Below are 23,365 nucleotides of genomic sequence, written 5' to 3' on the forward strand. Positions count from 1 at the left end.
TAAGAATAAACTGGATGTGGAGAGATACAAAAATTGGTCACTACGAGCATAGCTTTCATCCTGTAAAACACGTGCGCACACACACACACACACACACACACACACACACACACACACACACACACACACGACTCGGTGGCGTAGTTGGTAAAGCACTGAGCTGCCACAATAGTGGCCCGCAGCTCATGGTTCGAATCCTGCCCAGGGCTGAAATTATTTCTGTACCACTGCGCTTTGGGTCGTTACTCTGACTCTCGTGGGCAGGGAGTTGGGGGTGTGTGTGTGTGCAAGGTCATAGCATTACCCATAGATCGGACCTACGAGCTCTGAGCTCTCTTCCAGGAGGGAAATAGCTGTTGATCACGAGTCCAACACGTGATCCAAAGACCAAGTGAATACACACACACACACACACACACCATTTATGAATTTAAGAGCAATAAGGAATCAAGAAATTAACAACTAAGTAGATGAATTGATTGATTTAAAATTAGACCATAAAGCTTTACAACTAGAGGTATCCAACTTACGCACAACTAACGAGGTGATACCGAGACAATTAAATGAGCTAAAAAATTAACTAAGTGCAATAAAAAGAGAAAATGAAATAAAGAAAAATGAGGTTAGAAATACAAATGAAGAATGGAAGAAAGAAGTTTGAGAACAATTACAAGCAGTAACTGAAAAGATGGAAGAATCAATCAGAGAGATCTGAATGAAATAAATCAGTGGAAAAAGGAACGTGAAAATCAAAAACTCTCATTCAAAGAAATAGTACAGCAGTAGGTAGAACAGAATGCAAAGGAATTGGTTATCAAGGTGATCAAAGAAAAGGAAAATTGGTTGAGAGACACCGTTGACAAAAGAAATGCATTGTGGTTTATGGTATCAGTGAAAAACACAATGTCCACAAATACCAAAGAGAAAAAGAAGAGAAAAATTGTGAAGGTGATACTAAAAGTGATTCAAGACAAGGGACAGAATCTGGATAAGGAAATTGATGAAGTACATAGGATGGGTACATGCTCAAAAGAAAAAACTACAGACCAATGAAAATCAAACTAAGAACTCAAATGATAGTAGAAGAAATACTATCAAAAGTGGCAAAACTAGCAAACAGTGAAAAATACAAAAATGTGTGGATAAAAAAGGAAATGAATGAAGAGGAAATAGAGAAAGATAGGGCACTGAGAAGTGAAGCCAAGGAAAAAAAACAAGAAAAGAACGGAGACTGAAAAAATGAGTATTTTTGGAGAGTGCTGGATCTGAGAGTGAGAAAATGGTACATAAGAAAAATGGAAACAAACAAAAAAAAGAGAAGAAAAGAAAAAATTAAAAGTGGCATATACAAATATGGGCTGTCTGATTTCAGGAATAAATTAATTGAATGACTGTCAATAGAGAAACCTGACATAATGGGAATTGTGGAGACAAAACGTAAAGGTCCTATACAATCAAGTATGTTAGGACAAGGTTTATACAACCTTTGGTTGAAAAATAGAATGGACAAAAAGGGGGAGGAGTCTTTCTTTTAAGTAGAAAGGACCTAAGTGTAATAAAGGCAACAGAAGGAAAAGACAATGTGGAATTGATTGCAATTAAAGTTGAAACTTGCAGTATGAAAAGTAGAAAGTTCATAGTTGTATATGTGCCCCCAAAAACTAAGACTTGGACTGACAGCAAACACTCAAAATTACTAGAAGACGCAAAGAATGAGTTAACCGAGACACTGAAATATGGAGAAAACATAGTAATTATGGGTGACTTTAATGCAAAGGAAATAAATTGGGAAGAATTGACAATGGGAGGTGGAGAGGAACTCTGGGGCAATGTCCTACTGGATATGACCATCGATTACACATTGACTCTGTGATATAGATATAGACAAAATGAAGAACCATTGAGACTAGAATTGATATTCACATCTGAGCCTGAAATTGTGGAAGAAATAAACTATAAAACACCACTTGGAAAGAGTGACCACATACTAATAGAGATTGAGCTTAAGGAACAAAATGTGAGAAGGAACGAGAAACATAGAGAAGGCAGATTGTACAACAAAATTGACTTTGTAAAACTTAGAATATTTTTTTTCAGAATGCTAGTTTGGAAAATTTTGCAAATGATGAAACAAAGATGGAAGAGAAATGGAACATTTTTAAAGAAATATATAAGGAGGGTACAGATAAACATGTGCCTAAGCAGAAACAGAAAAGGGTGTACATAAAGTGCTGGTATAATAAAAAGTGTACTGATGTTAAAGATAGAAGAGACAAAGCTTAGAAAAGATGGAAAAGAGACAAAAAAGTGACTAAATGGCAAACATACATCAAACTGAGAAATGAATATGTAGACATACGCAGAGAGGAAAAAAGAAACTATGAAAAAGATATAATAGCAAAATGCAAAGATCAACCTAAACTATTTTACAGATATGTAAATGATAGATTAAAAGACAAACATGAAACTGTGAAGGAAATAAAGAATACACAGATGTAGAAATGGCTGAAGTAATGACCAGACACTTTAAGTCCGTATTTACAGTTGAAAGCTCACAAATGTGGGATGATGGTCACCAAGAAGGATCCCCAAAATGAAAGAAATAATGGTGACACAGAAAGAAATAAGGGACCAAATAAAGAAACTTGATGTCAGAGTCACATGGGCCAGACAGAATAGCGAACTGGATATTAAAAGAATGTATAGATAAACTCACAGATAAAATACACAAGATAATTGACTTTTCGTTTAAAGAAGGAAAAGTACCCCAAGACTGGAAAAATGCAAATATTGTACCAATATATAAGGGAGGAGATAAGGAAAATCCAACAAACTATAGACCAGTATCCCTTACAAGCACAATTGCAAAAATATGCGAAAGAGTTTAAACAAATGGACAAACACTTGGGAGAGAACAAATTACTAAACCCCAACCAATTTGGATTTAGAAGTAGAAAATCATGTACTACAAGCTTAACCCCTTCAATACGGGCCAAAATCTCGCGGGCAGCATTAGCTGCCAGACTAGCGATGTTGTGTCATAATACTCGCATTATAAAAAATAAAGTTACCTCTGTATTGCTCGTTCTCTTTCACCCGTGAATTCTGATAACCATAGAAAATATGATGAAGCCAGTTTACAGAGTATGGGGGTCACGCAGGCACAACTACAATATAATCAAGACGCCAACATCAGTATCCTCACGTACCCACTTGCTCCTCATGATGCCTACATAGGCATCATTGTATTGAAGGGGTTAATATGCTTTTACTCAAGATTGGTAGGACCTGAACCTGCAGCACATGGCCTTCACGGTGTCCTTCGAGAGATACCTAAACACCAGTTTGATCCTGGGAATCAGATTGTATTTGGTGTTGCAGGCAGTACAATTGGTGTCTTTTTCAACTGTGCCCCACATATAATAGACCATGGTGTTGCAATCAGGTGTGTTGGGGGCCAGATGTTGGGACTGGTGAAGTTAAGGTCTCAGACAGCCATTTCTGGGTTTTCCCAGAGGTATGACACAGCTTAGTCCTGCTGCCACACACATGGTCTTCCCGCAGCCACCCTTTCCACCCAGCATTTGACAACAGTAAACAGCAACTCAATATAGCTATCTGAAGTGAGTATGAGTCCCTCTTCAAAGATGTAGGCATGACATGGCCTTCGCTGGAAACGCAACCAAAGTCCATCACATTTTGAGGGAACTTGGTCTTCATGAAGTGCCGGACTTCATGTGGACTGTCGGCTATTCACCTGTTTTTCAGTGCATTGTGCAACTGGTCCTGGCAGAAGTTCTTCTTATCTGAGAAGAACCAGAGTATCCCCAGCTCAACTGGGTGTTTGACCCTTTTGAGGAGTTTCTTGTCTTTTGTAAGGCTGCTGTCTTGGGCCATGGTGGTGAGTAGTTGGCCCTTGCGCCTCTTGTATGAGGAGTAGCAAAGATCCTTGTTCAGCGTTTTCTTCTTAGTTGCCACTCCAAGGCCCATCTCTTTTGCCAAGGTCCGCATTGTCTTGTCTGGTTCTTGCTGCACCTTTTTATGCAGCTTCTCGACAAATTTCATTGAGCAGACAGCCAGAACGCCTGCTATGATCCTTCATGCTAGCCATGGCTTTCACATCTCTGTTGCAGTTCTCCAGTTCACATCTCATGGCCTCCATGGTATTCAAGGAGCACTGAGCTGCAGCTGTCAGAATATTTTTAATCTGGTGCAAATCATCATGATGCAGGTCACTCTCTTCTAGTATCCCAGTGCTTTCCAGTCGTCCATGCTCCCTAGCTCTCACACCCACCAATAGTACACGGAATCATTTATCTCTTGCACTTTACTGGTATTTAATCCTTCAAATGGTACTGAAATGACAGGAGATAAAAAAATGATAAAATTTGTCTTGAACACCCTGTATACAGTTTCCCACCACATGTTATGCACTGGTGTATGATTGGCAACACAGCAAGCCTCTATAATCTGGCAAGGAATATTTAGGAAATGATAGAGAATACACTTTTCCCATAATTATTTTAATTTGGTTGAAAAAGCAAACTACAACACCTAAAAGGTGAAAAAAAAAATCAGTGAAATAAAGGGAAAATAGCAAGAATTTATCCGTCTTCATATCCAGAAAATTCATAATTTCTGTTTGCCTGTGTCCTTCTACCATTGCCCTAGACCCAAGCAGTGTGGCAGGGGGACAGAGGACCCTGTGTATGGTAATGGAGAGAAGTGGTAGGTAAGCCAGTTGTTGTTTGTGGATGACACTGCTTGTGGCACTGTCAGAGGAGAGTTAAGGCAGTTAGTGACGGAGTTTGGAAAGATATGTGATGGGAAGTTAAATGTGGGTAAAAATAAGGTGATACGATGTACAACGGGAGAGGATGGCAGAGTTGGAAATAAATCTTAAAAGAGAGAGGCTGGAGAAAGTGGAAAGATTTAGGTATTTGGAGTTGCATGTGGTATGAAATTGAGGAATGGGGTGAAGGTAAACTGTAGATTCAGAGAAGGAAGTAAATGGCTTGGGGGATTGAAAAGTGTCATGAGAATCTGGTAATGGATGCAAAGAGAAGATTAGATTAAGGGGTGGTTGTACCCACAACAGTGTATGGGGCAGAGACTTGGAATTTGAGAGAGAAAAGAGAAGTTTAAATGTGTCTGAGAAGTATGGTAGGGGTTCCAAGGTTGGATAGAGTGAGAAATGAAGAAGTGAGGAGGAGAGCAGGGGTATACATAAGAACATGAGAATGAAAGACTGCAGGAGACCTTAAGACCTATACTAGGCAGTTCTATGTCTATTACCACCTGTCATCCCCATCCATAAAGTCGAACCATTTCGTAAAACAACCGATAGTGTCAGCACTCACTACATGATTACTAAGTCTATTCCATTCGTTGACCACCCAATTAGTAAAGCAATTATTTTCTATTTCTTTCTCAAATATAAATATGCCCAATTTAAATCCATTTATGCGATTCCTGCCTGTTGTCTTAATATGATGAACTTGTTTGCATCACCCTTGTTAAAGCTTTTGATCCAAAACACCTCCATCAGATCACCCCCACTCTCTGCGTCTTTTTGTAAGGTAAATTTATGATCCCATGTATCATTTTGGTCATTCTCTGTACTGATTCTAGTGAATTGATGTCCTTTCTATAAGACCGAGACCAAAACTGTACAGCATAGTCAAGGATAGGACTAACACTAGATTGAGTTTAATAATAAACTTAGCATTTATATTCATAACCACCCTAGCAATGAAACCTAGTGTTCTGTTAGCTTTATTCCTGGCACTAATGCACTGTTTCCTAGATTTAAGGTCAGGACTCACTAGAATTCTCAAGTCTCTTGCATTCAGTTTTCTCTAAAAACATGTTATCTAAGCTATATCTATTTTCGGGGTTGTGTAGCCCTATGTTTAACATGCTGCATTTTGAGATATTGAAGTCCATTTGCCATTTCACTGACCATGTGTACAATTTGTTAAGATCATACTGCAGAATCTCAGCAGCATCTCCTGACCAAATTAGGCATCCTGTTTTAGTGTTGTCTGCAAACTTTATCACTTAATCCCATTGACAAGTATTTTATGTACATAATGAACAATAAGGGACCGAAAACTGAGCCCTGGGGAACTTCACTAGAAACACTCCCCCTTTTGAGTTTCACACCATTTATGGTGACCTTTTCTGTCTTTGATCCAAGCTCTAATTCATTCAAACACTTTTCTTCCCATGCCATGGGCTTTGATTTTATTTAGTTGTCTCTGGTGGGGCACCTTGTTGAACGCTTTGTTAACCACTTCACTCCAGGCCAAAATCTCGCGGGCAGCATTAGCTGCCAGACGTACGATGTTGCGTCATAATACTTGCATTATAAAAAATAATCACCGCTTATATTGATCATTCTCTCTTTCACCTGTGAATTTTGATAACCATAGAAAATGTGATGAAGACAGTTTAGAGAGTATGTCATTACGCAGGGGCAACTACAATAAATATAATCAAGACGCCAATATGGCAGCCTCGCGTATCCACTTGCTCCTCATGCCGCCTACGTAGGCGGCACCGTATGGAAGAGGTTAAAGTCAAGGTAAATAACATTGAAACTATCATTGTTATCAGATGCCTCATATACGTTATTGTAAAAAGATAGAAAATTAGTCACACATGACTTACCCTTGGAGAAACCATGCTGAGAGTCATGAATCTAATTATGTCTCTTGATGTGATCTCCAAGTCTGTTAACTATTATTGATTCAAGCATTTTACCTATACCTGATGTCAGACTGATTGGGCTGTAGTTGCATATAGATAATTTATCTCCCTTTTTGAAAACAGAAACAACATTTGCCTGCCCCCAAGCAATAGGTACAAAACCTGGTCACATATTTCAAATTTACACTGTTTAAGCACTTGGAAAATTTTTGTATGGACCCAGGGATTTTGTAGGTTTAAATCTTTCAATCTGTTTGACTACTACCTTACTAATGCTGATATTTGATAGTCTACTTTCTTCATCCCCACTGAAAATCAGATCATAGTCAGGTACCTTATCGAACCTCTCCGTAGTAAACACTGAGAGAATATTTGTTAAACTCCTCACTCATTTTTCCTCCGATTCTGTTGTGACATTTTCATCATTTCTAATTAGGCATATCCTGTACTTATATTTTGTTTTGTAAAGATGAAAGAAACCCTAGGGGTTGGATCTCGCCTGTTTGGCAATCTTAATTTCATAGTCACATATCGTGTGCATGTACTCTTTTTAACCAGTCTTGCCATATTGTTATATTTGGATCTAAGGTGTGTTTCCCCGTTTTTCTATTTTTATGTAAAGTCATCTTTTCATTCCAATCTCATATTTCAGCCTGTCCATCATCTATTTGGGAGTATTATTATACTTCCATATTGACTTGAGAGTAGTAGAGCTTGTGTCAGGATTAGAAATGGAGAGAGTGAGAGGTTCGAGATAAAGGTGGGACTTCGTCAAGGATGCGTTATGTCGCCCTGGCTGTTCAACTTATACATGGATGGGGTAGTGCGAGAGGTAAATGCAAGGGTAGTGGGTCAGGGATTAGAGATGGTTAAAGAAAATGGAGAAAAGTGGGAGGTGAGCCAGCTGTTGTTTGCTGATGACACTACGCATGTGGCAGGATCGGAGGAGAGACTGAGGAAGTTGGTAACAGAGTTTGGGAGAGTATGTGATAGAAGAAAGCTAAGGATAAATGTGGGTAAAAGTAAGGTGATGAGATGTACAAGGGGTGAAAGTGGCAGTAAACTGGAAGTGAGCATTAAGGGAGAGCGACTGGAGGAAGTGGATAGTTTTAGATACTTGGGTGCAAATGTGGCAGGAAAAGGTGGAGTGAAGGTGGAGGTAGAATGTAGATTGAGAGAAGCGAGTAAATGCCTTGGTGGATTGAAGAGTGTAATGAGGAATAGACATTTGGGAATGGATGCTAAGAGGAGACTGTATGAAGGAGTGATTGTGCCAACAGCACTGTATGGGGCAGAAACATGGAACATAAGAGAGGAAGAGAGAAGGAGTTTGAATGTGTTTGAGATGAGGTGTCTGAGAAGTATGGTGGGGGTTACTAGGCTAGATAGAGTGAGAAATGAGGAGGTGAGGAGAAGAATGGGGGTGGAAAGGGAGTTGGGAGATAGGGTTGATGAAAGAGTATTAGGATGGTTTGGACACATGGAAAGAATGAGTGAAGAATGACTAGTAAAAGAGGTATGGAAGGCAGATGTGGAGGGAGTGAACATGAGGGGACATCCTAGGATGAGGTGGATGGATGGGGTGAAGGGGGCTTTGGGGAAAAGGGGAATGTCTGTTGAGGAAGGACGGGAGAGGACAGAAGACGGGTGAATGGAGAATGGTTGTATATGGATGATGTTGTGATGCATGAGGTGGAATGGGCGGGTGGATGGGGGGTGAGGTAGTATGTGTGAGCAAAATTTGACGCAGCCCAAAGGGATTTCTCCCCGTCTTCACCTTTTATGCATGGGGGGACGGAGAGGGGGGGGGTCGCCGATTTAATGAAGTGGCCTTACTGTGGATGTGCTGTGTCTTGCAACACTGCTTCTGACCCAGGGCAGTGGACAAGGTGCAGGGATGACCCGTCATCCAGGAGGTGCTAAGAGGGAGGGTGGAGGGGTGTGGAGTGTATTCAGGGATGGAATGGGTGGGAATGATTTTATGCCTTTTCCTTTTTGGCTACCTCCCTTGTAAGGGGGAAAAAGACATGGTATATGTATGTATATAAAGGGGGATATAAGGAAGACCCAACAAATTATAGACCGGTGTCCCTAACGAATACAATAGTTAAAATTTGTGAGAGAATCATCAAAGATAGATAGACAAAATATCTGGAGGAGAATAATATACTGAACCCGATGCAATTTGGATTCAGACAAGTAAGATCATATACTACTTATTTGATTTGTTTCTATTCAAGATTGATAGATATATTGCGAGAAAGGGATGGCTGGGCAGACTGTGCATTCCTGGAATTACAAAAGGCATTTGATAAGGTACCACACAAAAAATTACTATATAAACTGGAAACAATAGGAAGCATACATGGAAAACTATTGAATTGGATGGAGGACTTCCTACATTGAAGAAAAATGAGAGTAGTGTTCAGAGACAAATATTCAAAATGGGAAGAAATGAGTAGTGGCGTCCCACAGGGATCGGTGCAAGCTCTAATAATGTTTGCTGTATATGTAAATGACATGGCATTGAAAGTTACATGAATTGCTTTGCAGATGATGCAAAATTATTAAATAGACCATGACTCATTGCAGAGGGATCTGAACAAAGTCTCAGAGTGGAGCAAGAGATGGGAGGTAGAATTCAACATCAAGAAGTGCAGTATAATTGAATTTGGAAAAAGCAAGAAGAGAATATCAGGACAGTATAAAATTGATGGAAAAGAAGTAAAGAAAGTAAATTCTGAAAGGAACCTAGGAGTAATCATCACTAAAGACATGTCGCCAGATAAACGTATAAATAAAGTAGCCATAGAAACATACAATTTGTTGAGATCAATAAAGGTGGCCTTTAAATACCTAGATAAGGAAATGATCAAGAAAATGTTACAAACACTGATAAAGCCAAAACTGGAATATGCAGCACTGATGTAGTCACCCAGTACAAAAAAAGAATATAAAAAAATTAGAAAGAATACAAAGAGCAACAACAAAGATGGTCCCAACAATTTCAAACCTGACATATGAACAAGGACTGGCCAAACTAGAATTGCCAACCCTGGAACAAAGAAACAAGGGGACCTACTAACCATTTACAGAATTATGAAAGGAAAAGAATGCCTTGATAGAGAGGACTTATTAAAGTGGGACAGAGGAAAAACAAGAGGACATGCAATGGAACTCAAAAAGGATAACTACAGAAGAGACCTGAAAAAGAACAGCTTCCCACACAGAGTGATAGATATATGGAATAAATTGGATGAAGAAATAGTGTGTGCAAACACAATACAAGAACTTAAGAACAAACTTGATCTTGCGAGATACAAAAACGGGTCACCATGAGCATAGCTCCCCTTCCCGTATAATACAACTAGGTAAATACATGGAATTGCTTGGTGTAGGTCTTATGGTCTCTTGCAGTCTCATCCATTTTTATATTCTTAATAATAATGACAATGACAGTGATGATAACAATAATGACTAATAACAATAATGATAATAATAACTGATAACATTGACAATGATAATGATAGCTATGATAATTAGAATTTTGTTGAGTTGATATACTAATTTTTAGGAGTGTAGAAGTTAAACCCATTTAATACTTGATTCTTGTTTTGGCCAGCACATAAGTTTGAATATTTTCAGAGACCAGACAAAAGTAGTTTTTATTGATATAGTATGTGTATGCCAAAATGGTTCTTCCATCTTACAAGAGAGGTGGAAAATCTCTTGGTGCTTATTGCTTGCAATTTAAAGTGCAAGGTAGTTTGATATTTTCCTTAGAAGTTTAATGTGAATTCACACCTTGTGTTCTGGTGTCTAGTGTTATGTATAGTACATACATGTGCATGTGTACTAAAGGTGTAACTAACCAGACTGCTTTTTCCATAGGAAGCAATAACAGGCCAATCTGTCATGGCTGCCTTACAGCAGAAGCAGCAGAAAAATAGAAAACGGAAATTGGAAAGTGAAGCTGTCTGTAATTCTAGCACCAATGTAAGCTACTTAAAGTACAATTTTATTTTGGATCAAGTGATGTGGCTGTGTAGTACTAAAGCCACTTTCACAGCTTCTTGGGGTTCAGTTCTCTCTCATGGCTGTATATTTGATCACTTTGGAAAGTCCCAAGTAAAATTAGATTAATATATTTGCATTATGAAAAATACAATTTGGATATAATATTGATATATGTAGTCCCAAAGAACATTATTGAATGTGAAGTATTGTGGTCTCATTTGTTTCTACTAAGTTTGATTGGACTACAGGCTTAAAATGATGAGATATGTTTGATGAATTTTGAAGAGAAATTGCCAATATAAATTACTTTGATAATTTGTTGAAATTATGCTCTGGGTAGACAGGGAAGGACAATTTGTTCATCCAAATGAACTCAATTTACCTCCCACTGCATCTTCCTGTTCTGCATCACAGTTATTGACCAAGAGTCATCTAGTATGATGCCTTTCTATCCTGTTATAAACTCTTGCCCTATTAACAGTTACATTAGTGTCTCAGGCTTATCATCATTTGACCTTTTCACCACAGGCTTGCACTGAAGATTTTGTTCTGATGAATCCAAACATGTTTTATTCAGTACTGAGGTTTAACCTGGTCAGGATAGGCTCACACTTGATTGAGATTTTGTTTATGTTGGTATGTCAGAGCAAAATTTTTCATGATATGCATACACATTTATCACAGTTTTCTCACAAAATTGGCCATGACTTGAATTATTCACTTGTATTCACTCAGAAATCATATGTTGCACAGAATTTTTTTTTTTATTAGGTCACAAAATAGTGAATAGGGGGAATGAGAACACTGAGAATGCTGGCTATTCAGAGCAGATGGGTGGCATGAATTAAACTGATGCTATGCCAAGACAGTGGTAGGAAAAAGTCACCAACATCTGGTCTACTTGTGGTTATGAATCAATGAATATTGGGATTCAGATGTAAATACAAGCATTTCAAAGGACCTTTTTCCCTTTATAAGGGAAGTCAATCTATCTGTATACCAAAGACTTTTTTTTTTCCTCTTATCAGGAAAGTAGCCAAGTCAAAAGGCATACATCCACTCCCACCCATTCCACTCCATTCCATCACCCATGTTTCATTCTCATTTTAGCTCTTCATGGATGAAGGGTCATCTCTGTCTTGTGCCCACTGCCCTGGGTCAGAAGCAATGTAGCAAGACACTACACATCCACATCAAGGCTGCTTCATTTATTGGTAACCCCCACCCCTTTCTGTCAAGTCCTACACCTACATCAAACCCATCTAAAATTTATTCATTCCATCCTACCTCATCAAATTGTGGATGAAGGGTCCCTGTCCTCTTGACACTTTACTCAGGTCAAAGGAAGTGCAATGAAACACAGCACAACTCTGCTGCAGGACCTAACATCCAGAGTTGGTTTACCCCTACTGTTTTATTATATGGCAACCCTCCCCCATCCACTTAAAAAATTTATGGAGGAGAGTAGAACATCCGTTCAAGTCACGTTATTTCTGTATCCATTCAATCTCTATTCACTCCTATCTTTAGTACTCTCTCTCTCCCTTGCACAACAAACTGTCTTCACTTTGATTAGTATCTGTCCAAATGCACCCTTTACCTTCTTCCCTCAACCTGACTCCTTTCTCATGCTCTTTTTCACCTTATATGCTAATTGCTCTAAAGATCGTGAGTGGAGTAAGGCTGGGTAATGGCAGGCATGTTTGTTGGAAGGAATTATTACATTAAATTCCCATACTTCAAAAAATAATTATTAGGGAGGCACTCCAGTAGTCCCCAATGAGAGAGGGATTTCAGTAATTTTAACCAAATAAAAATCGGAACCTATCTAACCATCTATAAACCAAGAGATTACCCCCTTAGAAAGGTAGGTAGTCAAATCAAAGGTACATACTCTCACCCATTCAACTTCCACCCACCACCCTTCCCCTCCCTCTCATCTTAGTTCCTCATGGATGACAGGTCATCCCTGCATCCTGCCCACTGCCCTGGGTCAGAAGCAATGTAGCAAGACACAGTACATCCACAGCAAGGCATCCTCACTTAATTGGCAACCCTCTCCTCTCTGTCCCCTCATGCAGAAAAAGAGAAGATGGGGAGAAATCCCTTCAGGCTTTGTCAAAAGATCATTCACACATAAACACCCCATACACCCCCATCCCCCCACTCCTCCCTTCCTTTCATAACAGTATAATTTATAAACAGTCACTCTCCACTCATCCCTCTCTCTTGCCTACTCCTTTCCTTGCTCAATAGACCCTCCCCTTTTGCTCAACGTTCCTTTCACCCCATCCATCCATCTTGTCCTTGGTTATCCCCTCAAGTTCATTCCCTCCACCCCTGCCTTCTACACCTCTTTCACTATTCTTCCATCAGTCATTCTTTCCATGTGTCAAACCATCCCAATAATCTTTAATTAGCCCTATCTGCCATCTCCTATTGTATTCCTACTCTCCTTCTCACCTCCTTGTTTCTCACTCTATCCAACCTAATAACCCCTACCTTACGTCTCAGACATTTCATCTCAAACACATTTAAACTTTTCCTCTCTGCCTCTCATAAATTCCAAGTATCTGCCCCATACAATGCCATTGGCACAATCACCCTTTTGTACAATTTCCTCTATGCATCCATTCCCAGATGCCTATTTCTCATAATGCTTTTTAATCCTCCAAGGCATTTACATGCTTCTCTCAATCTACAATTCACCTCCACCACGCCACCCTTTCCTGCCACATGTAACCCCAAATACATAAAGCTACCCACCTCCTCCATGTTGGTCCACAAATCACACAGGAAAGTAAGTAAATAAAATCAAAACCTAAATATATTCTTTTAAAAATTTTCTGTCAGATATTTATCCAGTGTTACATCTGCTCTCCCCTTGGCCTCTCATACCTTGTATTTTGCCACCAGCATCTTATTCTGTACCTCTCATATGGTACCCCAATTTGCAGCCATTCTTGTTATGCTTGCTTATTTTCTGCTGTCAAGTCTGTCACCTCTTCATCTCATCACTCACTACCTCTCTGCTGCCTTCCATCCTTCTCATCCTACTCACTGTTTTTGTACACTAGCATTTCCTCCTTGGAACATACCCATTCTTCTGTATGCCATTTTCTCCTTTATTCTACACTACATCCCATACTTCTCAACTTTTCTTTATTCTTCACATATCACAGCAGTACAGTATGTCTTTCCTGTGTGATTTGTAGGCCAACATGGGAGAGTGATTATGAGATACTTTGGCATTGTGGGTTTTCTGGAAGAGCCCTGAGTCAACAGATTGGTTATAAATTTGATATTCATTCTCTCCCTTTCCCTCCCTCCCTTCCAACTATTTACATTTTTACAGCGTTATCATGTACAGTTGAACCTCTGATAGCAAACACCCCATTTAACAAACAAATTCATTAAGGAACAAATATTGTGAAAAATTTTGGTCTTTATTAAGGAATAATACTTTGAGGTATGAACATATGCATACATCATGTTTTATACAGGAGGCTGAAAAAATAGTTCATCAAGGTAAGAGAAACAAAAGAAACAGAACACAGGATGGAGAAGGAAAAAGATTGAAAATGGCCTATGCTAACATAGATTAATGATTAAATGAAAAACCAGACATAATGGGAATTGTGGAGAGAAATTAAGGGGTCCACTTCCACCTAGTAGTGTTGGACATGGGTTATGCAATTATTGGATTGAAAACAGAAATGAGAAATGGGAGAAATCTAATTCTTGGCAAAAAAAAAAAAAAAAAAAAAAAAATTAAATGTGATGAAGGTTACTGAGGGTAAAAACAGTGTGGAAATGATCATGATAAAAGTTGAAGACAGTGACATGAAAAGTAGAAACTTTGTGGTGATTTATGTGCCCCTAAAAATGGGCTCATGGAAAGAGGGCAAGAATTAAAAAATGTTAGATGATACAAGGCATTCATTAAATGAGATGTTGAAGGATGGAGCTAACCTGGTACTTATGGAAGATTTTAACTGTGAAGAAATCTGTTGGGAAGAGGTGACAATGAAGGGCAGAGAGGATCTATGGGGAAATGTATTACTGGACATGACCATAGAACATACAATGACACAATAGGTAAAAGAAAATCCCAGATACAGAAGTAATGAAGAATCGTTGAGACTGGATTAATATTTACAACAGAACCTGAAATTGTGGATAAAATTGAATACAAGACATCATTTGGAAAGAGTGATCACATAATAATAGAGGTTGAACTAAAGGAAGAAATATGGAGAGAAATGAAAAGTACAGAAAAGGAAGATTGATGTACAACAAAACGGACGTTGGGAAACTTGAAAAATTCTTTCAAAATGCAAATTGGGAAAAATTCTACGTTGAAGAGACAAAAGTTGAAGAGAAATGGATGATCTTGATGGAAATCTATAATGAAGGAGTGAATAAATATGTACCAAGACAGAAACAATAGATGTACATTAAATGCTGGTTCAACAGAAGATGCAGTGAGGCAAAAGATAGAAGAGATAAAGCTTGGAAAAGATGGAGAAAATATAAAAAACCTGGAAAATGGCAAATATATATCAACCATAGAAATGAATATGTAAAAGTGAGCAGAGAGGAAAAAAGAAACTACGAAAAAGACATAGAAAAATGTAAAGATCAACCCAAACTATTCTATAGATATGTGAATGATAAACTTAAAAATAAACAGGAAATGGTGAAATTATGCCATGGAAATACAGAATACACAGAAGATTTAGAAATGGCTGAAGTCGAACAGTCTAAGAGATAAAGTACAGCATTGGGATGAAGGAAGTGAAGTGTGATCTCCCCCCATGAGGAAAATAACAATAACTCAAAAGGAAGTAATGGATGAATTAATGAACCTTGATGTTAGAAAATTGCATGGGCTGGATGGAATTGCTAATTGGATACTAAAAGAAGGTAAAGAACTAATGGACAAAATATGCAACATATTAGTTCACTCAAAGAAGGAAAAATACCAAAAGACTGGAAGAATGCCAACATTGTACCAATATATGAAGGAGGAAACAAGGAAGAACCAACAAATTACAGATCTGTCTCTCTTACAAGCACTGTAGCCAGAATTTGTGAAAAAATGATCAAGAATAGATGGGTAAAACACATGGAAGAAAATAATATAATAAACTTGAGAAAATTTGGATTCAGACCAGGAAGATGTGTTACAAATTTAATCCATTTCTACTCAAGACCAATAGATATAATACAAGAAAGGGATGGAAGGGCTGATTGTGCTTTCCTAGACTTAAAAAAAATCTTTGACAAAGTAACATACAAAAAAATTATTTTAAAAATTGGAAAACATAGGGATACAAGGTAACCTACTAAACTGGATGGAGGATTTCATGCATGGTAGAAAAATGAGAGTAGTGCTGGGAGAAAAGTATTCAGGTTGTGAGGAGGTGAATAGTGGAGTCCCACAGGGATCAGTATTGGTTCCAGTAATGATTACTATGTGAAAGATATGGATGAAAATGTGGAATGTTACATAAGCTTCTTTGCAGATGATGCTTAATTGTTGAGGAAAAGGAAAACCAAAACAAATTGTGAATAACTACAGAGAGACCTAAACAAGGTTTGGAAGTGGAGTCAGAAGTGGGAAGTAGACTTCAACATTAAGAAATGTAGCATAATGGAGTTCGGAGAAAGTAAAAAAAGGATATCAGGACAATATACATTTGGAACAAAGGGAGTGAAGAAGATAGGATCTGAAAAAGACCTGGGAGTAATTATCTCAAATGACTTGTCCCCTGATAAACAAATAAAAATTGTCGGAGAATCTTATAACTTGCTAAGATCAATAAAGGTGGAGTTTACCTATTTAGATGAAGAAATTGTTGAAAAAATTATTACATGAATAAGGCCTAGACTGGAGTATCCTGCTACACTATGGTCACCCAGTACAAAAAAAAAATAAAAATGAAATTGAAAGAATCCAGAGAGCAACTATGAAAGTGGCATCAGCACTTTCAAACCTGTCATATGAGGAGAGCCTAGCTAAATTGAAATTACCGACTTTGGAACAAAGAAAAGAAAGAGGCGACCTACTGACCATCTACAGAATCATGAAGGGCACAGAAGTCCTTGATAGAGAGGACTTACTAAATTGGGACAAGTGAAGCATGAGAGGACATGAAAAAAACTCAAAAAGGATAGTTATAGAAGAGACCTGAGAAAAAGTTTTCCACACAGAGTGGTAGACATCTGGAACAAACTGGACAAAACAATAGTGTGTGCAAAAACCATACACAAATTTAAGAGCAAACTAGACACTGCGAGATACAAAGATGGGACACCACAAGCATAGCTCCCCTTCCCATAAGATACAACTAGGTAAATATAATACCAGTGGCTCAGTAATGGTTTAGTGCATTTGCCATAGTTATTTCAATTAGCAAAAGTACATTTTGATTTAAGAATGGAGTCACAGAATGGATAAGTTTGTTATCTGAGGTTCCATGGTATGTGTACATCATTCTGTATTTCATACAATTGAATTGTTTAGAATGTTTGAATGAAATTGTACATAATTTCTCTCCTTTTTTATTTGAATTTATTTATTTATTTATTTATTTATTTTTATTATTACATCATGTCTTACCACCAGTGTACACCAGAAGATGAGAGAAGGAGCTCTGTCAGTGGTGATCTAAATTTGGTAGATGGCCAGCAAGCAGTCCCCCGTCAAACTGGTTCATTAGCTACACATACAGATGATCATGCTATCACAAGAATTAAAAATATTCGTATGATTGAAATTGGCCGATACAGGATAAAACCATGGTATTTTGCCCCATATCCACAGGTATGTGAAACAAGAAATATGTATTCTTAAATTATGTATTCTAAAGTTTTTATTACATGTTTGCTTTATTACATATTTCTAGTAGGTGATATATGGATTGAATTGTTTTACTAGATAATGTATACTACACAAGTAATATATACTATATAGTTCATTCTCGTATGTTTGTTCCATATGGAATTAAATGAAATGTATTTTTATGTAATTTTTGATAAAACTATATTTGCAGGAAATGGTGAATCTTGAGTGTATATACATATGTGAATTTTGTCTGAAATTCAGGAAAAGCAGAAAATGTTTAGAAAGACATGTAGTAAGTATATTTTCCAGTATATAGAATTATAAATCAAGGGAATCATAAAATCACATCTTCATGAAGAGTTGTGTTTACTATGTATCAATATACCAAGAGCCCCCTTGTAAGGGAGGTAGCTAGTCAAGGCACGCACCCACTCACACTCGTTTAACTCCTGTCCACCACCCTTGTTTTCCTTTCGTCTTCTCATGAATGAAGGGTCATCCCTGTTTCCTGCCCACTGCCTGTAGCAGAAGTAATATAGCAAGACACAGTACATCCGTAGCAGAGCCCCTTAACTTACTATCTATACCAAGGGCATTTCCTCCCATATAAGGGAGGCACATACATATACCAAAGGATTTTTTCCACCTTATAAGGGAGGCAGCCAAAAAACAAAGGCATAAAAACCACTCCCCCCCCCCCCATTCCATCCCTATCATACTCCACTTCCCTCCACCCTCTTTCCTCCCTCTTATCTTGGCACCTCCTAGATGACAGGTCATCTCTGCATCTCACCCACGGCCCTGGGTCACAAGCAGTGTCACAAAATCACAGCACATCCACAGCAAGGCTGCTTCATTAAATCAGTGAATCCCCCCCCCCATCTCTATCCCCTTAGAAAGAATACATACATACATACATATACCAAAGGCTTTTTCCCCCTTACATGGAGGGTAGCCAAAAAGAAATAGGCATAGAAATCACTCCCTCCCATTTCATTTCCCATATATTCCACTCCCCTCCACCCTCCTCCCTCCCTCCTATCTTGGCACCTCCTGGATGATGGGTCATCCCTGCATCCTGTCCACTGCCCTGGGTCAGAAAGAAGACTGGGAGAAATCCCTTCAGGCTGCGTCAAATTATTTCTCACACATACTCCCTCACCCCCCTCGCCCATTCCACCTCATGCATCACAGCATCATCCATATAGAGCCAATCTCCATTCTCCCCTATCTTCTGTCCTCTCCCGTCCTACCTCAACAGACATTCCCCTCTTTTCCAAAGCCCCTTTTACCCCATCCATCCATCTCATCCTAGGTCGACCCCTTATGTTCATTCCTTCCACCTCTACCTTCCACACCTCTTTTACTAATCTTCATTCATTCTTTCCAAGTGTCCAAACCATCCCAATACTCTTTTCATCCACCCAATCTCCTAACTCCCTCTCCACCCCTGTTCTCCTCCTCCCCTCCTCATTTCTCACTCTATCCAGCCTAGTATCCCCTATCATACTTCTCAGACACCTCATCTCAAACACATTCAAACTCCTCTCTTCCTCTTTTATGTTCCATGTTTCTGCCCCATACAGTGCTGTCGGCACAATCACTCTTTCATACAATCTCCTCTTAGCATTCATTCCCAAATGTCTATTTCTCATTACACTTTTTAATCCCCCAAAGCATTTACTCACTTCTCTCAGTCAACCCCAACCTTCACTCCTCCCTTTCCTGGGGGGAAGGAATACTGCCATAAAGTCTTCCTACTTGAATCGTAAGAGGCAACAAAAATGGGACAGGGATTAGGCTAGGCTTCCTTCTCCCTTTAGCCCCATAGGGGACATTCCTAAAAAAAAAGTAAAATAAGGGAGGTAGTCAAGTCAAAATACATGAATCCACTTCCACCCAGCTCTTAAACAACAACCCGAATATCTATTAAGCAGTTGAGGTCAAGTCAAGTGTTTACAATTGAAGTGGTGTCCACAAGATCATCTCTCACTTCTATTCTCATTTACTAGCTCCAGACCCCTGCCTATCACCCTTGGATGGACCCCCTGTAATCCCCATTCATGTACACATTAAACAACCATGGTGACTAGACAACATTGATGGAGCCCCAACTTCACCTCAAACCACTCACAATCTCCATTTCCTACCTTCAGACTAGTCCTACTACTCTGGTAAAAACTTTTGACCACCCTAAACAGATTTACCTGTATCTCACACCTGCAATACATCCCATAACACTTTTCTTTCCACCCAGTCATATGCTTGATAGATTGGTTAAAAAAAAAATGGTAATTAGAATAATGAACAAAATACATACATATGTATACCAATGGCTTTTTTAACCTTACAAGAGAGGTAGCCAAAAACAAAGGCATAAAATCCACTCCCATTCCATCTACACATACTCCATTCCCATTCACCCCCTTTCCTCCCTCTTATCTTAGTTCCTCCTGGATGATGGGTCATCCCTGCATCTCGCCCACTGACCTAGGTCAAAAGCAGTGTAGCAAGACACAACACAACCACAGCAAGGCTGTTTTATTTAATCAGTACCCCCCCCCCCCTTCTGTCCCCTCATGCAGGTAGAGAAGATGGAAAAATCCCTCTGGGCTGCATCAAAATATCATTCACACATACTCCCCACTCACTTCCTTCCATGCATCACACTATCATCCATACACAACCATTCTCCACTCACCCTCCTTAAAGCCTACTAATGTGTTCATTGAAATTTTGTTTATGATATATATTGTTAATGGATTGTGAAGATGACTAGGACAAATGATGATAGTATTCTTTTTCTTTTTCAGCAAAAATGTCCCTTCAAACATCCGCCTGGGAATGAAATATATCGGAAAGGTATAATTTCAGTGTTTGAGCTGGACGGACGAAAAAACAAGCTTTATGCACAGAACCTGTGTTTGCTGGCCAAATTATTTCTTGACCACAAAACTCTCTACTATGACACGGATCCTTTTCTTTTTTATGTTATGACAGAGTATGATGCCAAGGGCTATCATATTGTTGGATATTTTTCAAAGGTAATGAGATTACCACAATCATGTACATTTAATGATCCAATTATTAGGGTTCTGGCTGAAGTCCTTTCTAGACCCTCTTATGCCTTGGATTTTGTAGGGGGAATATGTAGAGAGAGCAGGATTATCAGTCAAATAACTCTCCCACTTTGTCACCTTTTATGACATGTATGAGAAATATATATATATATATATATATATATATATATATATATATATATATATATATATATATTTATATGTATACCAAGGGTTTTCCCCTTTACAAGTAAGGTAGCCAAAGTCAGAGGCATAAATCCACTCCCACCTATTACCCACATACTGCATGAGAAATACATTGGTATAATTCTTTTTCCCTTACTACAAAGGGGTCCAGAAGAGATAGAGCCATAATTGGTAAAATATAGTTTCATGGGAACAGCATAAAGGAAAGATGGATTTAAAAAATATCATCATTCCTATAAGAGTAGAGATTTTTAATGAACAGACTAATGGCGTGTGGCTCTGGTCTGTAGGGACACCCCAAAACAGTCCCCAAAGTATTGGGTGCATGTTACCACATCTCCCTCCCCAGTTTCACCTTTATCCATATTAACCTTGAAGAAACCCTCCACTTCACAACACATTTACCTATCTCTTCATTCACTAATATAGCCACCCCTTCTCTCCCATGTTCTCTCCTCACTCCTGACACCCTCCCAAACTCAAACTCACCTCTCCCTTTCAACTTAGTTTCACTCAAAGCCAACACATCTATCTTTCTTCTCACAAATACTGCATATCTCTTTTCTTTGACTTGAGATTCACAAGAATGGATTGGGTGAAAAATATGGAGGTGAGGCAGAGACCAGTGATGGGAAAGCTGGCAGATAGGGTAGATCAGAAAGTGCTGTGGTAGTTTGGGGATATGGAATGAATGACTATGAAAAGACTAGCAAAGAAAGTGCAGAAAATGGAAGTGAATGGATTGAATCTAGGAGGAAAAATAAGAATGAGATGGATGGATGGGGGTGAAAGAGGCTGTTGAGTAGGAAACAAAGTGCAAAAATGGGTTGAAGGGATATTTTCATCTGGTTCATAGATTATTTCAAGTGGATGAGGAGGGGATGCTATACAATGAAGCAGTTGGGGGAAACCAATCCCAACTCTCAGGACCTGCTTTGGAAGAGCTGTGCCTCACTGCATTGCTTTTGACCCAAGCAGTGTGGCAGGGGAAAGGGTGATTCTTCATTTTTGAGTTGCTGAGTTGGTAGTGTGATTAATTGGGTTTTAGTTATGTATGGTGTAGGTTTGACTCAGCTATTCCACTTATAATGTTTGTATTGGTATGTATCTTTGAATTATATGAACCATATGAAATTGACTTCACCAACTCCCCTGTAAGGGAGGTAAAAGCCATTGATATATGTACATGTGAAATTAAATCATGTTATTTAGGTGAACCCTCACTTAGTCATAGAAATAATTTCATTTGATAATTTGTTTCAGGAAAAGGAATCTTCAGAAGATTACAATGTAGCGTGCATTCTCACGCTTCCTCCATATCAACGAAAAGGTTTTGGGAAACTGCTCATTGAATTCAGTAAGTGATGAAAGTGCATAATATTAATTACATACATACATACATATACCAAGGGTTTTACACCCTTACAAGGGAGGTAGACAAAGTCAAAAGACATAATTCCATTCCCACCCACTCCACTGCCATTCACCACCCCTCCCTCCCTTACTCTTTATTTGACTCCTGGATTACTGGTCATCCTTGCATCTCAACCATTGTCCTGGGTCAGAAGCAGTGCAGCAAGACACAGTACATCCACAGCAAAGCTGCTTCATTTAACTGGTGACCCCCCTCTCCATCTCCTCATGCAGAAAAAGAGAAAATGGGGTGAGAAATCCTTTTGGGGTGCATCAAAATATAACCACTCCCTAATTCCCCTTCTCCCACCCACTCCCTTCCATGCATCACAGCATTATCCATATACAACTATTCTCCACTCACCCCCATCTTCTCTCTTCTCCCTTCCTTCCTCAACAGACATCCCCCTCTAAATCACAACCCCTTTAACCCCATCCATCCATCTCATCCTCGGTCGCCCCCTGCTGTTCACTGTATCCACCTCTGCCTTCCACACTTCTTTTACTAATTTTTCTTCACTTCTTTCCATGTGTCCAAACCATCCCAATACTCTTTCATCAACTTTATGTCCCAGCTTCTTTTCCAACCCCACTGTCCCCCTTGCCTCCTCATTTCTCCCTCTATCTAGCCTAGTCACCATACTTCTTGGACATTTGATCTCAAACTCTTTTAAATTCTTTCTCTTGTATGTTTCATGTTTCTGCCCCCATACAGCGCAGTCAGCACAATCACCCCTTCATACAATTTCCTCTTAGCATCCATTCCCAAATGTCTATTTCTCATGACACTTTTTAATATAACAATCATGAACCAATTGAATTTTCTCTCCACCCTTTCTCCAATCAGATCCGCTGTTACAAGTCTTCATGCACTAATGTTTACTCAAGCAATCTCAAATTTACTGCACACTCACCCAGGTCACATCGGCAAAAGTAAAACTTACAGCAAAAAAATCAAGTCCCCAGGCCCTTGTTTATAAACATAACACTGAGAGCAAAGCTATAAATTTTCTCGCCTTCAAATTGTTGTTTACAAAACAGCTGATCCAATCAAAATTAAACTCTCACTATCTACCCCACTTTCTACCTCACTTTTCTATATCTACAA

At 38.9% G+C, this 23,365-nt stretch overlaps 1 protein-coding gene across 3 annotated transcripts in view; it reads left to right on the plus strand.

Moving 5' to 3' along the window:
- Positions 1 to 23,365, plus strand: part of Tip60 (Histone acetyltransferase Tip60) — a 60,363-nt gene that overhangs the window by 29,988 nt on the left and 7,010 nt on the right. For all 3 annotated transcript variants that reach the window (XM_076189467.1, XM_076189468.1, XM_076189469.1), the window contains 5 exons: positions 10,603 to 10,707; positions 17,360 to 17,557; positions 17,787 to 17,870; positions 20,392 to 20,622; positions 22,108 to 22,201. In XM_076189467.1, coding sequence (XP_076045582.1) covers positions 10,603 to 10,707; positions 17,360 to 17,557; positions 17,787 to 17,870; positions 20,392 to 20,622; positions 22,108 to 22,201 — 712 coding nt within the window. The remainder of the gene's footprint in view (positions 1 to 10,602; positions 10,708 to 17,359; positions 17,558 to 17,786; positions 17,871 to 20,391; positions 20,623 to 22,107; positions 22,202 to 23,365) is intronic.

Source organism: Oratosquilla oratoria, chromosome 8, assembly GCF_046742065.1.
Source record: "Oratosquilla oratoria isolate Oo_2021 chromosome 8, ASM4674206v1, whole genome shotgun sequence".
Taxonomy (NCBI): domain Eukaryota; kingdom Metazoa; phylum Arthropoda; class Malacostraca; order Stomatopoda; family Squillidae; genus Oratosquilla; species Oratosquilla oratoria.